At 37.0% G+C, this 16,941-nt stretch overlaps 3 protein-coding genes and 1 long non-coding RNA gene across 4 annotated transcripts; 2 read left to right on the forward strand and 2 right to left on the reverse strand.

Annotated features, from left to right (window-relative positions):
* Positions 1 to 1,073: 1,073 nt before the first annotated feature.
* Positions 1,074 to 5,297, reverse strand: LOC117233598 (protein ERGIC-53). Its single transcript, XM_033494066.1, has 11 exons — positions 5,083 to 5,297; positions 3,903 to 4,111; positions 3,400 to 3,456; positions 2,905 to 3,175; positions 2,716 to 2,815; positions 2,527 to 2,638; positions 2,276 to 2,450; positions 2,011 to 2,207; positions 1,747 to 1,937; positions 1,473 to 1,678; positions 1,074 to 1,381 (listed from the first exon to the last, which is right to left on the reverse strand). The coding sequence occupies exons 1-11, from the start codon at positions 5,205 to 5,207 to the stop codon at positions 1,345 to 1,347; spliced, it is 1,680 nt and encodes a 559-aa protein (XP_033349957.1). The 5' UTR covers positions 5,208 to 5,297; the 3' UTR covers positions 1,074 to 1,344.
* A 336-nt stretch (positions 5,298 to 5,633) lies between these two features.
* On the forward strand, positions 5,634 to 6,445 carry LOC117233520 (vesicle transport through interaction with t-SNAREs homolog 1A-like). The gene is made up of 4 exons (XM_033493888.1): positions 5,634 to 5,660; positions 5,732 to 6,079; positions 6,196 to 6,326; positions 6,430 to 6,445. Exons 1-4 carry the CDS (start codon positions 5,634 to 5,636, stop codon positions 6,443 to 6,445), a joined length of 522 nt encoding a protein of 173 aa, XP_033349779.1.
* Positions 6,446 to 6,530: 85 nt separating this feature from the next.
* On the reverse strand, positions 6,531 to 16,548 carry LOC117233596 (long-chain-fatty-acid--CoA ligase 1). The gene is made up of 8 exons (XM_033494064.1): positions 15,867 to 16,548; positions 15,204 to 15,327; positions 14,672 to 15,008; positions 13,743 to 14,211; positions 10,280 to 10,570; positions 8,280 to 8,501; positions 7,770 to 8,087; positions 6,531 to 7,497 (listed from the first exon to the last, which is right to left on the reverse strand). Exons 1-8 carry the CDS (start codon positions 15,939 to 15,941, stop codon positions 7,360 to 7,362), a joined length of 1,974 nt encoding a protein of 657 aa, XP_033349955.1. The 5' UTR covers positions 15,942 to 16,548; the 3' UTR covers positions 6,531 to 7,359.
* On the forward strand, positions 7,908 to 8,699 carry LOC117233600. The gene is made up of 2 exons (XR_004493353.1): positions 7,908 to 8,049; positions 8,282 to 8,699. It is a non-coding gene; the product is annotated as an uncharacterized LOC117233600 (long non-coding RNA).
* Positions 16,549 to 16,941: the final 393 nt, after the last annotated feature.

The following is a 16,941-nucleotide window of genomic DNA, read 5'->3' on the forward strand; positions in this document are numbered from 1 at the left end:
TTTTATTTGTAAAGGAAATAAAAATGCAATTATTTGTACAAAAGACATTTGATAAAGTTTAACATATAATGTATGTTTTAAAACTTTACAGAATAATCACATACCCATATCCAATTCTTCAAAAATTGATAAAAAGACTCAGCAAAACCGTTGTGCAATTTGTTACATTACTCGTTACATCAGATTTCGATCGATCGCTTCAATCGTTTCGAGGATTATGGTTGATCGATATATCACTTACAATTAGCTTTCAAATAATCGCAGTCTCGTGCAAGTTTCTTTGAAGTTCAACTCGTTCATTAAACTTCAAATCATATTTTTTCGATTAGTAATTTTATTATCAGATATATTTCATTATACATTTACAATCTTCGATAAACTTTTACAAATGCAATAAGGTTGACAAGAATACCGAGTTTGCGGATAATTCGAGTTTGTTTTTCTCTACGCTTCTACTCGATACACCATATACACTTACAAAGTACGTATTCGATTAATAAAAACTTTTCTTATAATAGAGCTTCGGGGGCGTAGTGATTGTTCGACGTCGCTTTCCCACTCTGCCTTTTTACTTTGAATTCGATAGAGCCATATTACGGGTTTCTTATTTTTAATTTTAAGTATCTGACACGTTAGAAACGTGAAACTTACCTACACGCTCGATCGCCTAGGGGAATGTAGTACCAGATCGACAAATATCATAAGTAATATAATAAGAATCATTGGACTTCTTGGGGAAAAAATTGTCTCAGCTTCCGTTATTCGATATGCCAATTTCCGATACGAAATTTGTATATAAACATTTATACGTTACGATAAATCAATATGTAAAAAAACAATTATTTTTTAAAGAAAACTAGTTAAAAAAAAATGTGCACATAACACAAAGTATTTCTAATGAACGACGATAAAAGAATATATATCGTACACAACCGTCTAAACACAACAAAATTTGTCACATTCGAAGATCACTGAATATCAATGAGATATTAAATTATTTACCTCAATTTCGCGTCTACTTTCTGCCACTTTATATATATCTATGTCTATGGTTTACAATGACAAGAAACATATGACGCGTTGAGAATTATATTCAAAATGACTGAATTATACCAAGCTGAGCATAATTAATGATTTCTTTTTTATCATACTTTAGGAGCATTGACTGCTCCTTATCATATCACGTTAGGTCTATCGTGGATGAAGAATGTGTTTATTGTACAAATGTTCAGCAAAAATGCACGTTTTACGAATACGATTAACAAGTGATAAAAATATTAAATCAGTACGCAAAGGTAGAAATTTATCTTTATACCCTTACTTCTGTACTGTAGGATTGAAGCATTAGTACAACTTCTTCGCCTGTGCTTCTTTGTTGTCTCTGCAAACAAAAAGATGATTTAAGTTCGATAAATATGGCTACATCATCTATGTAAGACAAAGTAAATATTTAAAATAAAGCAAATATTTACCGGTACATGCTGTACGCTAGTAAAATTATCATCTGAACTGCCACAAAAAGTAAGAACATCGTTGTTGTTAAACAACTTGTTGTTGGACAATCTGTCCCACCATTGTTTACTTTAGTGCTTATTTGCGTAATATCTCTTTTTAATGTATTAAGTCCATCTCGCATTTCCGAAATAAGTGAATGATAATCGTATCCCATCGGCTGCACCTATATAATATTCATTTTTAGTTGAAAATATTACTGGAAAACTATCAAAATTAAATGTTAATAAACACCTGAGCGGTAGGACTTCGAGCCTGATTATTAAGAATAAGATCAGTCTTGGAATGCACCTCATTTATATAGGATTCTATTTGTTTTGCTGTACTTATTATATTTTTTTGATTATTTAATACAGTATCGACTTCTTGTCGGCGAATCGTATCAATAAGCTGTATTTGTCCTGGTTGACCTCCCGCTTGCACACCTACTTATTTTATAGTTGCTAAATTTCCTATTTACATTTATGTTTAATTATCGATAATTCAACAAGACCTTACCACCAACTTGAAGTTGGGATATTAAACTTAAAGATCGCTCTTGTCTTCCAACTATTTCGTCGAGTTTCCTATTAAGTTCGCGCAGCGCATCGAACATTTGACTTTGACCAGAGAAAATTTGTCGCAATTCTCTTTGATTATCAGTTTCAAAATATTCTACAAATTCCTCTTTCTCACGATGTTCGTTTGGATGATCTCTGTCGAATTAAATTATTTTGTGAAAACACACCTTATACTTGAAATATGCTTGTGTAATGTTCTTTACCTCCTATACTCTTCTTTCTGTTGTTCCAATTTTTTCTGGTAATCCATATACTCCTGACTAAGCTTTTGTTGTTCAAGCTCAAGAGATACTTTATGCTCCTCAGTCCTCATCTGACCAGTAAGAAATAGAGAATGTGTTAAGAAATGTGAAACATCATGGTCATCGGCCAAACCACCTTAAATGAAACATTATAGAAAATTGTAATTATATCGAAATAAAGATTAACTTGATATTCTTCTTATAATAAGTACCAGTAGCAGCAGAGACACCAAAGTACCCTCCTTTTGGTAGAACAACATTTTCAACTCGGAAACATATTTCATAATCTTGTTCATTGTTTGTCATACCATTATGGAATAGCACCTTTAATTAAGCATTAAAAATTATATGACAAGTACAATAGCAAATAAGAATACATATAAATTTATAAATACACTTACTGTTAGAATGTTCTCATAATATTCAATTTTTGCTCTTGTGGCAAATGGCTTATTACGAAAATCTCTTAAGCAACCAGCAGATAGCTGTGTTGTACCATCGCTATATTAAAATCAAGGTAAAGAATCATTCATTGAAAATATTAATTAACACTAAAAACACTAAAAAATATAATAAGAAATGCAATTCACTTAGTATGATCAAAGCTTTCTGTGCCATCATTGAGGACTGCCATGATGTAAGGGTTGTTGTGTTTATTGTCATTGTCAAAGGAGTCGAAAAAAATTCCAAGACCTTTCCATTGATCAGAACTACCAAAGACAGTGCCATTATAAGCACCCTTTTCAGCAGTGTACCAAAAGGCTAAACCATCCGCTCCAATTCTTCCCCTTCCTGTTATTCTGAATATTAATTCAACTTCCCACCAATTAAAAGTAACAGGCTGTTTCACCCATATCGCACCTAAATATTATTTTAAATTCAAATATCATACCACTTTTTATTAATATAAAAGGATTATATTATGTTAACTTCTATTGACCATATGCCTGATATAATAATATTGGATGTCATATAATAACTACCAAGTGGCAGTTTAAAATATCTTTATTTGCATTAAGAAATAATCTTTATTATGATTTAAGGAAATTAAAAATAGAAGTTAATAAAATCAATTTTTCACATACCTTTCTGGCTTCTCAACGATGGAGCAACTCTAACGTTTTCTGCGCTAGCAATTGCATCTGAAATAATGATATTTGTTGTAAATGATACAACAACAAAAAATTACTTATAAAACAATATATGATGTACCATAAGTTCATGGATATGATAATAAACTTCTATATATCATAACATTGAATTATAAAATTGAATTCCTACGTATAAAAACATATTTCGAACAATTACCTGTGTTTAAATGTTTAGAATAAACTAAATTAGTATTTCAAGTGTAAATAACAACATGTACATGTGTTGTGATTGTTGAAATTTCATCAAATTTTACCAAGTGAATATCATCATTTTAATGCATAAATTCATTCAAGAGCATGAAATTCAATTAAAATTGGAATTTCTAAACAAAATAATAGCGTTTTCCATTTAAATAATCAAAAAGCCGACTATAAGAAAAGAACATACGGCAGTATTTTATAACACGCGTAATTGGTTAGGTTGATACTTTACTTACTTCCTCCGTATTCCCAAAAAGGCACGCTCCCATCTTTTTGTGCGAGATACGGTGGCTTAAACGAGTATTTATATTCGAATTTTCGATGGGGTGTCTCACCGAGAACCGCATAAATTACACAAAATACATGAAAAATTAAAAGCCACCTCACCTCGGCGGCCATCTTCATTTCGACTGTTGAATCGAAAGTAGATTGACCGTAGTCGACTCTGCAACCAGTTAAAACGATTGGTAGTACTCTCTATGAATTCTTCTTTTGATTGGTGTATTACCAATGACGTGTCAATTTTGTAGCCATATTTCGAAGACTTCACCCTCCACTACTGTTGTATTATTTTACTGCTATTATAACTTTTTATTTTCTTATGATATTCGACTTGGTAAAAGGATCACATAGAAGTTTATTAGTTTCCTACCATGAGCCTTATGTTTCTCTGTTGTTTGAGGACGTGTCATAGAGAAACATGGCGTTATAATGAATCAAGTGTCCGGTAGATTTAACAATGAATAAGGAATTTATCAATGAACGTCATTCATCTAGAATTGCACGAATGCAGCTTTTGCAGAGTAAACAGTTTTAAAAATTATTGGTAAAACTGTGTGACGATATATGATTCAACTATAGATCCTTTAGACAGTACAAAATAGCATATACATTGAGGAATTTTTTACTAAACGTGTTAAGTACATATATATTTTTAGTATTCTTATTGCACATATTTAATTATGTAAAAATAAAACTGATATATCATTGTTGCTGATAAAGCGAAAGTTTCGAAATCGCTGATGTATCGCTGATAAAATTTGCTTATCCTTGTATTCGATCGTATCTTTAAATTTTACAAACTTCAATATGTACAATACCAGAGAGAAAATATAATCCCTACGAATATTAACAAGCTTGTTTAAAATATGTATGTAAATAGTTCATGCAGACACAAACGTATAATTTACAAATCTTTCAAATATATTGGAGTATATGTAAGTATATAAAAAACTAAAGCATATTAATATTTCATATGATTATTTTATTGTTTCTATTTTCTGTTTAAGCAAAAAGGTCGATACAATATATGATACGATATGATACAAAAATCAGCTATTTATGTAACTTTTAATATGTACATATCTATTTTTTTCCATGTAGAGAATGATTGCAAATACAAAGCCAAATACATACATTTTCTCAGCTGATTTCAGAACGCAGCTGTTACCAGTTATTCGATGTGTAATCTCTAATAGTGAACGTCCTCTTTTCCATATATCCGTCTCCAATGGAAATACGTTCAAGATGGCGTCGCTCATTGACAACTATGAGCAACAATACGCCGTTTTGACAGCTGACATTACTGCAAAAATTGGTAGAATAAGAACACAAAGCGGCAGTAAGTACGATCAAAACAGAATCATAGTGGTGCTCTTATCGTGGAGCACAAATCGTTGTTTTTAAAGTGAACACTGTCTATCCTCTGGCATTATTAAACAACAATAATCGATACACGTGACGTAATTTACAGATGAGAAAAGGCTGTCCATTCAAGATGTGGATAGGCAGATCGAAGAGGCTCAAGAACTGGTAAAATGAAATATTTGTTTTGTCTTCTATTTTAAAATCATTCTAATACATCAAAGTTTCAATTTGCTAAAAAATTCCGAAAGTTTATATTTTCAGTTTTAGGGTTAGAATGAAATTGATTTTTCATTTTTATTTTGCATATGAAAATAAGTAGAATGAAAGGATCATATATTTTAACGACAGTATTTAATCAAAGACCGAATAACTATATAAAGTTTTGATAGTTTCTGTCGTTCTTATGTTTGACTTGTAGCTCGAGCAAATGGAATTGGAGGTTCGTGGGGTGAATGGCGCAGCACGTGATCGCTTGCGCGGTCGAGTAGAGAGTCATAGGGCAGAATTAAAACGATTGACACAAGAATTTCAATCAGCCAAAAAGGCAAAGGATGAAATTATTGAAATAAGCAGAGAAGATTCATGGGAGAATAATATTACAGAGGACCAGAAAAAAAGATTATTAGATACCTCGGAACAAATAGACCGCACAGGTAGAACTTTACAGAATGGATATCGTATGGTATTAGAAACAGAAGAAATTGGTTCTCAAGTATTGAAGGAACTGCACGAGCAAAGAGAGACGATTCAAAAAGGAAGAGCAAGGGTAAGATATTAGTTTGATCTTATATGTATATATTATATAAATATACATACATATATATAAATTTGTTACTGTTACAATGTTATTATTAATACGATAATATAATTTATTTGTTCTAGTTACGAGATACGGATGCAGAGCTAGGTCGTGGTTCACGTTTACTCTCGGGAATGATGTTTAGAAGTCTTCAACAAAGAATTATTTTAGCAGTAGTGGGATTAACGCTTATAATTGTTGCTTGTATTGTCATGTACTATAGCTTTAAATCTAAAAGCTAAAGATGAAAGTAGAACGAACGTTTTGGTCGGGAAATATTGGTTCAGAAGCCATATTTAATATTCACTCAATTTCAGGTATTATGATTATTGAATACAATGTTTGTTAAGGGATTATTAAATTACACACGAAGGAATGTTATATATCATCCTTTCATTGATCTTTTCACTCATTTGGAGCATTTAGTATCATTGTGATTTAAGCCTTCTATGCTCACTAATGTTAATCACAGTTCCGTATGGATTCAATATATATTTAATGTTACCACACAAGAAGAAACGCTTAAATATGACAGAATTACGTCAAACAGTGAGAGAAAAGTTCTAATGTATTATTAATAATTATAAAAAGTTAATCTGTCCAGCGCCATATGTGAACATTGTTCACAGAAACGGAATTTATTAAAATGTTCCCATGTATTTAGAATCATCTTGTAGTACGTTTTTAAGTTGTCCAGTTTTGCAATCTATTTATTACATTAATCTCAAGTTCGTTTTACACATTGCACATATACCCGATTGCATTTTACGGTAATAAATGATTATTCGTTTTTAAATATCCTACTTTGTACTAGATCATAATTCAGAATTCATTTGACTATTGTTATCGATAAAAATATACATCTATAATGTACCGTTAAGTGTGTCATAAAGGCGGTAATAATTTGTATCAAAATACAGGAATAGGGAGACGAAGAAATCTGTAAATACACGCGACAAATATCGAAGGATGACTATAGTCAAGAGAAAACGAGACGCACCTAATAATAACACATTTTATTATAATGTTATCGATTATCTAAATAGCCTAAACGGTGCTTTTCTTCTGCTTTTTTTTTGCGCCTCTATGTAATTGTGAAGAAAATGATATAATAAAGTATCGCGGGGTAACAAATATTCGATGGCGGAAGTGATTTCTCTATGAATGCGACGCAAACGTGTCTCGATTTTTCGCGTTGCTGTTCTCGATGCTAAAGAAAACAGAATCAAAGACAATGCTCAGTCTAATCAGTCCAAATGTCGATAGAGATCTTCTATCTGCGGTTTGAAGTAGTCTTTCAACTGAGGTCGTTTCATTTTCAATGTTGGTGTAAGAAGGCCATTTTGTACGGAGAACGGATCCGGATGTAAATAAATGTCTTTCACCTGATATAAACAGAAATGATAGTATTGTATATAACTTTCAAACTGCGTCAATGATAGAAGTTACTTCGAAATTATTTCACTTTACAGTAAAATTTTTATCCTTTAAACGTTACGTGAGCGGTGCGTTTAAAGGTCTTGGATACTTTAGTCGAAAAATATTTTTAATTGTTACGTCGATAAAAAAGACCTTGCTTTTTTGTTTTCCTTTATGCGCGTAAACAAATGAAAGCAAATTAATTTTTTAAGTAAAAATATTGGCAGATTTTTCCCACCTGTTCGAAAGATTTGAGACCGGCTTCTTTTCCCCACGAAAGCATGTCGTCCATGATCAACTGTTTGACTTGCGGATTAGCACATAATACGCTGAGTGTACCTGGTATACCGTTCTCCACCGCCCAACATTTTACAACATCCACGTGTGGTATTACTATTCCTACAACGCAAGATTTTAGGGATTCCCCGTGGAGGAACACTTGATGAACATATTGACTGCGCAAATAAATATTCTCGATTTTCTCTGGAACTATGTACTCTCCTTGCGAAAGCTTGAAGGTGTGTTTCCTTCGATCGATTATTTTAAGTGTTCCGTTCTAGAAAGAAAGAATCGTATTAATTTGATTAATTCAAATAGAAAATAGAATAATTAATTAATTAATTCAAATAGAAATAGTAATAAAAGTATAATAGTAGTAATATTCTATTTGTAACAAAAAATTAATTCGGACTTGCGTTGAGCCAGATGTATCATAAGAAATATGTTTAATTATATCGTTTCCTCTTACAGGTAACCACATGCCAACGTCACCGGTATGATGCCAGCCGAATTCATCGATAACTTGAGCGGTTCTTTCGGGATCCTTGAAGTACCCTACGAAAACGTTGGTGCCTTTTACGCACACTTCGCCTTGATTCTTCTTCGCAAAGTATTCCATTTCCGGAACGTCCACCAATTTAATGCAGCAACAAGGGACTGGTGGACCTACATGCTCTGGTACATGATCGCCCTATAATAATAACGCATAAAGGTAGATAAATTCAGATTCTCGCTATTAGATATCGAAATTTTTAAACTGATAATTCATTCGGGCGAATGCTTCGTAATTACTTGAAACATTCGCTGCAAATATTGTTAAGCTGCTGTGTAACGTGCTATGTAAATCGAATAAATCTGCAAATCAACATACGTACGAGAAATATGTAAATTTGGTATTTTTGTACGATTGCAACAATAAGTCTACCAGTTATCAGTTTAAACACTGAAGTAGAAATTATAAATTACGAATATCTTATCTAACTTATATAATTTACATCGAAATGTTCGTTATAACGGAATGTCAGTTACGACACATAGTAAAACCATATTTTACACAAAACGGCTATTTGTTATCGCGAGCTGAGCAATTATTTATTCTATGCCATCACTCGGCATTACACCGTGTACCGTAATACGCCGAGTATTTTACAAATGTTCTCTTTTTAACGTAATTTAGACCATAATGACTTTGTGCAGAGTGATAGAATATTTGACAGTAGTTGTAGACGCGTATGCATACATATATTTACACGGTCGATCGTGATGATTTACCAAGTGACGTGATTTACCACGTGCTTTGGCGCGTGGTTGCAACATTTTTTTCTCGCCGGTCTGCCCGACAAGAATATACCTATGCCCGCGTATAAATAATAGCTGGTTTCGTCTAGCCACGTATAATACATCGATACCTGTAAATATGCCAAGAATAGTGACCACGCGTGTCACTTGATCGTTGTTCGATTGAACTCGATCGAAATCGAACGATCTCATCGCGTGTTCACCATTGTTTTCTCGACTTGTCTCCACTTAGAGGCTATCAATTCCAACGAAGAGAAAAAATCAGTTTTAACAAGCGAATTTTCCATCGAAATTAAATTATTATTTATTATTCGCAAATCAAACGCTGCATGAATCCTTTGCGTAAACATCGTATTTTAAATTGACGATAACTTTCGGATAATTTATTTTTTTAACACAAAATGGCTTGCTTTTCTAGCTGGCTGAAATCTGTAACCCGCGATTTATAAGGTCAGCGAGTGCACGAGCGATTTATTTACGGAGCATTTATTGACCGGCTCTTTCGCCGTAGAGATACGGCTATGTATCCGTTTCGAGTTGAAACGTCTGTTAACGTACCCCGTTTATTCCCCTCATTGCATTCCATTCACTACGTGTATATGTATAGTATTACTCGAGTAAGAAACGGTTAAACGACAAACGTACTTTGAGGTAACTGCGTGTCTTCGATTGACACGTTCAGCTATGTGCAACACGTGGAATCGGAAGGAAGAGAACTAATTACATATCGTTTAAAAAGGTTTCCGATTTAACAAATTAATACTTTTCACGATAAGACGAATCGTAGATTCAAATAATGGTACCATAAAAAATTACTGGCGTTAAAATTAACATCTTGTTAACTGTTAGTCTGAATTATCTTGTTTACGTCGAGTCAAATGATACATTTATCTAAATTTCTGTTTCACGTTCCGCGAGCTACTCAAGTAATTAACTAATTAATCTCTTGTTAGAGCGAAACATAGAAATTAATTGTTTCTTTAGCGGGTGTTAAGCGCCGAGTGTCTAGTACCATTAACACCGATCAATGATCGATCGCTTAACGCACGAATTAATCAAGTAAAAAAAAAAAAAAAAATATGGAAAACGTAAAGCGAAATTTGTGCGATACACTTAAGGACGTATAAACATTTACAGCCCAGTGATTAGCGCTTGAAACGCGATTCTAACCTGGACGGTAAGAGTGATCGGTGCACCGCACTCGGTCTGACCATATCCCTCGACGACTATACAGCCGAGAGCGCATCTGGTGAAGGTGAGAACGTTGCCCGCTAATGGAGCAGATCCAACGACCATCAGCCTCAACCTGCCTCCTGTCGATTCCTTGATCTTCGCGAAGGCCAGCTTGTCCCACACGCTGTTGTTCCTGATGATCCCTTTCTTGATCTCTGCCTCCTTCGCCCGCATACCCAGGCTAAATACCAGCCTCTTCAAGCACGAACTCTGAAGTTCAGTTTGGACCTGCAAAATGCCGATTGGTGACTATGCCTGCTATATTTAACGTGGTTGATCGAGCGATCCAGCTTGGTGGTGGACTGTTTTCGCGAAGAACACTGGCAACCGGCGGGTGAACGAGTTACAATAGAGCTCCATTTATATACCCGAAAAGAAATTTTAGATGATGCTCGATCGACACGTTCTTAAAGTGAAACGAGATCTCTCGCTTTTCCATGTCGGAACAGTCGAGCATAGAAATCGTCTTTCTAGAGCTGTCAGCTCTGAAATTCGAGGAGTTTGCCCGAAACGTTAGAGATGGAGAATCGATCTTTTTGATGTCTCTGTACTAATGAGACAGACTTGTTTACCAGGGAGTTCAATTTCTGGCTTGTACGGTTGTTACGGTTTATTCCAAACCTACTTTCGAAATATTTATTTTTGAATCTTAACTGTGCGTGAGTGGACGATTTCCTTGAAGAAAAGCTGTTTACTGGCATCGATGAGTTACGTGATCGCGCGATGATACGCCTTCAGAATGCTCGTTTGGGTAGTTTGTCAGTTTTGTGTAATAGGAGATTTATGGAGTATAGGAGCTTTATATAGATTTTACATCTGTGTTTCCGTTCCATATGGTTGACGTATTAATTCGAATAATATTCTAATAAATAAATAAATAAAATTTGATTAATATAATATTGAATAATCAACGTATTTTCTATACAACTGTCATCGTCGTTCTTTGGAATCAGAGGAAAACATCGAGCCTATGCTAGTCGATAAAGTGCACTTTCAAGTGTTGCATTAATTTACGGCTCTAAGCAAAGTCATGCCATCTGGCTATTTTTGCGAATATATTCGCGCGTAGCACATTCAAGAACAGAATAGAGTTATGCGTTTTTGCACGGATTACGTGTTACGAACGTGTCGAAAGCAGTAATCTTTATACTAGATATTAAAATTATCTCGTTGAAAGATAAATAAGAAAATTGCGATGTCTTTGTAAATTCTCGTTAATAGGCTGTATCGCTGTGTCAACTGTCAAGTCTGGTATTAATCGTAGCGGTAGCGGATTTTTGCTGAATCTAATATTCGAGAAATTTTGTGCTAAATTTTATATCCATTCTTGCTCCAATTATTATTATTGTATTTCGATTTCATCGAATTTGTGAAACGAGAGAAAATATGTGTACATATTCATTCACATCGCGAATTTGATACGTAGATTTATTATGAAAGCATAAAATGCACGAATTCCATTCATTCGGGATATCAGGGTCACGGTAGAAGATGGAACTGCCTCTCCACCTGTTTCGTCGCGCTATCCCTGTCATCCTCGATCTGGTTCTGCCAGTACTGTCTCAAAATGTATTACGTAACATTGACCTTAATAAAATGCGACTTTATATTCTTACGTGTGCACTTCGTGTCGATGTACTATCGCGAAAATATTTTCGTTTTTAAAGCGCAAAAATCTTCCTAGAAAAATATATATGGAATTAAAATCTGTAATCGATTATTCTTGTGTTATCGAAACTCTTTTAATTTCATTCGTAATAGCAACGAGACGAATAGGATCCTATCCGGCGTAATTTGTTTTCAAAAAGATTTGTAATGTTTGGAAGTGAACGAAGGTAATAAATCTTTGCTAACAATGTTTAAGTTTCCATAAATCATCGAATGCTAAACTTTAAAAAAATAAGCTTACCATTAAATAAGAATCGTTTAAAACGAAAGAATCATTTAAAATATTATCTGCTGATTCATACGTTTCTCATAAGTCTCTTGATCCTCGTAGACTTATACTCGATAGACCAAGAACCATACATTTACAACTAAAAGACCACTTTCTGTCAAAGAATATGTAAAGCGAAACTTGCTAATCCCGTTTGATTAATCGGAAGCTGAAGGGATATCCATAAATCGTCCAAGTAGTTGCAAACGAAATATAAATCGATGTATCTTTTAACAAAAAATTTTTCCTAGACCATCGATGATCTCGGATAGCTACGATACCAGTCGTCAAATATATATATATATATTCTAAATTTCCTAAAACGCAGCTTCTTTTCGCAAGGATTTAAAACACTCGTAAAACGAGTACATTTTCTCGCGACATGGAATACGTTAATCGTCCATCGATCTGAAAATAGACAAGGAAAGAGGGTTTATTATTTCGACCGTGAGCAGAGATACGTGTACGTAGAAGACATTCGCGCGAAACAAACACATCTGGATAATTTCGCTAATGCAACTGTCCATCAAACTCGAATGTAGCCGAGGCGACTCGTGATATTCGTCAAACTATTTTTAGCCACCGGTACAAGGGGAAATTCATTAAGCGTTTCACAAGATGACCGATCTTGTCTGCCGATAAATTGTCCGGGAATAAATTACTTAGCGCGTATTCTTGCACTCCGACACCTTCGTCAAGGGTAAAAATATCACTTCACTCGTAAATCGCTACTCGTTGGAGACGAACGAGTCACGAATTCCACGACTTCCGTGGGACGCGATTTCCTACGCCCTACGGGTTATCCGTCCTTGCATCTCGATGAGCACACTCTAAAATATCTTTTTCGATTCTCCGGTAACTTTGATCGCCAAGAATACCACTTGAACACTCGCCACTACCACCCAAATGGTAAACACGGAATAGAAATTTTCTAAACACATCCGCGTCAAGTATTTTGTTTAGATAATTATATTTGCAGCTAGCGGAACTTTTCGTTCAGTGCTATTTTCGACCAAGTGCGTGGAAAAGTGTTTTACGAACGTTTGGAAAAGAAATATCAGAAGGGAGGCACAAGGTTTCGTGGTAAGTAGTAATAAACATAAATTAATCTCTTCTTCGAATAGTTACACCTGTCTCAGGATATTTTAAGTTATAAGTTACTAAATCACTGTTTTATTTGCGTAATTGTTTTTACTTGTTTGATTTATGAATATAATTACGAAGGCGAAGCGCAAGTGCGCGTTTTTCACTAACGATCTGAATATTGGTTATTTCGAAAATCAACTTCCACTTCAACCACACCGGTAATTACCGTGCTGGTTTCGTGGCAAATTGCGCGAACAAAACTAGAAACAATGGATTCGGTGTATATTTACCAGCGTCAGGTGGTAGCAGAATAAGTTGGAAACGAACAGGTACGAGGTGATTGGGAAATGGGTAAATTTCGTAAGTGGTTGTGCTCACCTTGTCGTACATTCGATTCAACAGTCTCGGCACCGCTGGCATCACGGTAGGCCTCAAGGCTTTCATATCCTCGGGCAACCTTTTGATGTCACCGCTGTAGAAACCCACGGACGCGCCCACCATGTACATGCCGTTCTCGCAGCACCGTTCCAACATGTGTGCCAGGGGCAAAAAGCTGATCATCGTATCCTTGTACGAGGGCCTGTGCTCGCCTAATTGTATCAAAACCGCGCTTATACTCGCCATCACGTTCTGATGCGTCAACATCACGCCTTTCGGATTGCCCGTGGTCCCGGACGTATAGCATATGGTGCACAGATCCGTCGTCTTGGGCGGAACTTCCGGATGATTTTTTTGGGCACCGATACGTTCTACTTCCTCGAACTTGAACAACTCGACGCCGCGGTTCTTCGCCCTCTGGTTCGTCGCTTGTCTCGTTTCTTTTATCACCACCATTTTCCTTAGACATCTGAAATGAAAGACAGTTATCCGATCGGTCGAGTCCAGTCAGGGGATAAGCGAGATTCGGCTTTGTTTGCACGAACTTCTGGATGTACTTTATATCGATCGTGAAAATCTAGTCTAGTTTATTACGTTAAATCGAAATTGCGGTAAAAAGTCACGTTGGTTTAGCGTGCCAAGATGTCTCAGGACATTGCACGGAAACCTTTAAATTTGTTTGCGATACCACGCGAGATTTGTAAATCGTGTCGCGCGTCGATGCTGTAAAAAATGCGTTTATATCGATTCGTGGCATACTGCCACTGCAACAACCCAATTATCACGCTCTCGAGTGATCGGAATTGTAACTTGTATCACTGTCTGGTCGAAAACACGTTGAAACGTTCCGCCTTCGATTCTTTTAACGCAAGAGGCTTACGTTCGATAAAATTACGCTTCTCGAACAAATTCCGACAAAGGGCACGTACCTCGGCGCCTTGTCGAGCAGCAAATTACACTTGCTGTCGTTCTCGCAGACGACTAAATTGATCTCAGCCTGGTTAATGATAAAGGCACAGGCATCAGGGCCCAGTGTGTCGTACAAAGGCACTACTACCAACGAGTACGTGTAGCAAGCCTGCTCGGCGAGGATCCATTCCGGACAGTTCTGACTGTAGAGACCCACGAGTGCGTGCGATCCTGGCATCAGCCCCAAAGACACTAAGCCAGAACCGAAATTCTTCGCCCTGAGCAGGGTCTCGTTGTAATGTAGCCACTGGTACGGTTTGTTTGGTCCATCCCGCCAGCCAAGACAGGGTCCGTTGTCTGTGTGTCAAGAAGACCAGCTAACGAATAATAACCACGTACGTCCGGAAGAGGTCGCGCGTATTTACGAAAATGAGAATTTGTCAAGTCACGCGTCTATCGAAATTGTAGTCCCGTGTGACGGGATAGACGCGAAAACGAGACCATTCGCGTGTTAACGATTCGCAAACCAAGCTGGGATGAGTTCAAACTTACTGGACTCCTTGGCGCCTTTGCGGAAACCATCGTACAGAGTCCTTGTATCCTCGTACAAGAAGCTCACGAACTTTCCCTCCTTGCTGTCCTTATAAAACCTCGACACTTTGATCAGGTCAGTACCCTGCAAAACACACACGTTTGCGCACGTGAAATCCCACGTATGTTTTTCATCGTTATATAACGGAATGCCAAGTGCAAATCTAAGAATATCGGATACGTCGTGCGACGGGGATATTGTATGGCACGTAGACGCAATGGGGTGGTACGTCCAAGTATCGACCCGCCCTCGAGATCACGAAACCCCTACAATGGAAAGCGACCGTCGCTCGAGCTTCGTTCTCCTACTTTTCCTTCCACCATTCTTCTACCGCGTTTGCGACGATTCGACGTCGCCAAGTCGCTTGTGCAACAAGTCTGCCCACCTACACACGCGCGTGCTTCGACATCGGACAGGCTGGCCCGTGGATTTCATCAGAACCTTCTATGGCCTAATGAGATAAACCAGGAGAAACGGTTTTGTATCGCGGTTATCTGTTCACGATTTTCTAAGATCTAACTTAGCATGCCGTCAGGTGGTCCCGAAGATGGTGAAGAACGAAAGTTAATGGGACGGTTTGAACAGGGAACCGATCGAATCGAAGAACTAAGAAAACACTCCACCTTGACTGTGTCGGACTGATCGCTGATGTCGATCGGTGGTCGAAGAGGCGGAGGGGAGAAACAACTGGACGTCATAATCTCGAGACGATCGATGAACGCTGCACAGAGAAAGCGCGCTACACGAGCGGCCACGGGCCGACGTCCTGCTCCTTTTCAGCTGAAGATCTTGCCCGGGATACGCACGGTCACTTGAAACGAGACGAGGGCCCGTACAGGCCACGGGATCGACACCACCTCTTCAATGTCGGAGCTCACCTCTCAATCACTTTGCTTGTCAGAAGTGCTACTGCTGCTGCTGCTCCACCGAGAGGAGCGGCTGCTATCAGTAGCTCGCACATAAGACTAGCTGCTCATCTCTCTACGACGATCTTCGACTATATTTAAATATAGTGGACCGCTGGTGGAGCGAGCGTCGTCCTCAACAGCCACCGAACTTGTTGGATGATCGCCAGCGAAAAAATCGATCAACCCATCGGACTTTAACGTCGAACGAGCTGGCTGAAAGCGCTCGTTAAAGATTCTTCCGTGAACGACGACAGCCGCTTTTTCAACCACCACTGATTAATGTAAGCGTTCCAGTCGGTGCAAGCGATTTAAGAAGAGTCAATATCGATCAAACGTTAGACGTTAAGTGTGGTTTGATCTTTCTGCATCTGCGTTTTCCGACGAGTCGCTTTCGTTGATGCTTGCGGCGCTCTGCAGCGGCTAAGATTGATTTACGACCAACCGAATTGAATTACGATTTATAGAGACTAAATATAACGATCGAAAATCGATCGAATTTTTATCAAAGGTGTATCAAAGGTAACATACTATTTCAAATATTATTGATCGCCCGAGAGCACCCTAAAAGATCGGGATGGGACGTACAGACGTTCTTGGAGATGATGTTGGTGATTTCCAAGTGTTTGCTTTTAAAAATAAATTTAACAGTTATAAATTAGACAGTTATTATGACGACGATACGATGATAACATTATGCCATCCTTCCACGCTGTGGATCTATTGCCTAAGCTATCTTTCCGAGGCCTATCGCTTCAATCGATACATACTTTGAAATCTTTCCAAAATCAAC

Source organism: Bombus vosnesenskii, unplaced genomic scaffold (genome assembly GCF_011952255.1).
Source record: "Bombus vosnesenskii isolate JDL3184/JDL3185 unplaced genomic scaffold, Bvos_JDL3184-5_v1.1 scf7180000013297, whole genome shotgun sequence".
NCBI lineage: Eukaryota > Metazoa > Arthropoda > Insecta > Hymenoptera > Apidae > Bombus > Bombus vosnesenskii.

Bases quoted from the DNA above. Each gene is read 5' to 3' on its own strand.
- LOC117233598 (XM_033494066.1), bottom strand. From the start codon at position 5,207: ATGAGCGACGCCATCTTGAACGTATTTCCATTGGAGACGGATATATGG. The intron at 3,457-3,902 runs GTAAGTAAAGTA...TCATTATTTCAG, and splicing joins TTTTTGGGAATACGGAGGAA to ATGCAATTGCTAGCGCAGAA. The intron at 2,639-2,715 runs GTAAGTGTATTT...GCTTAATTAAAG, and splicing joins ATTATGAGAACATTCTAACA to GTGCTATTCCATAATGGTAT.
- LOC117233596 (XM_033494064.1), bottom strand. From the start codon at position 15,941: ATGACGTCCAGTTGTTTCTCCCCTCCGCCTCTTCGACCACCGATCGAC. The intron at 14,212-14,671 runs GTACGTGCCCTT...CTTTCATTTCAG, and splicing joins CTGCTCGACAAGGCGCCGAG to ATGTCTAAGGAAAATGGTGG. The intron at 10,571-13,742 runs GTGAGCACAACC...GGCATTTTGCAG, and splicing joins TGAATCGAATGTACGACAAG to GTCCAAACTGAACTTCAGAG.
- LOC117233520 (XM_033493888.1), top strand. From the start codon at position 5,634: ATGAAAGGATCATATATTTTAACGACA. The intron at 5,661-5,731 runs GTATTTAATCAA...TTTGACTTGTAG, and splicing joins GATCATATATTTTAACGACA to CTCGAGCAAATGGAATTGGA. The intron at 6,080-6,195 runs GTAAGATATTAG...TATTTGTTCTAG, and splicing joins TTCAAAAAGGAAGAGCAAGG to TTACGAGATACGGATGCAGA.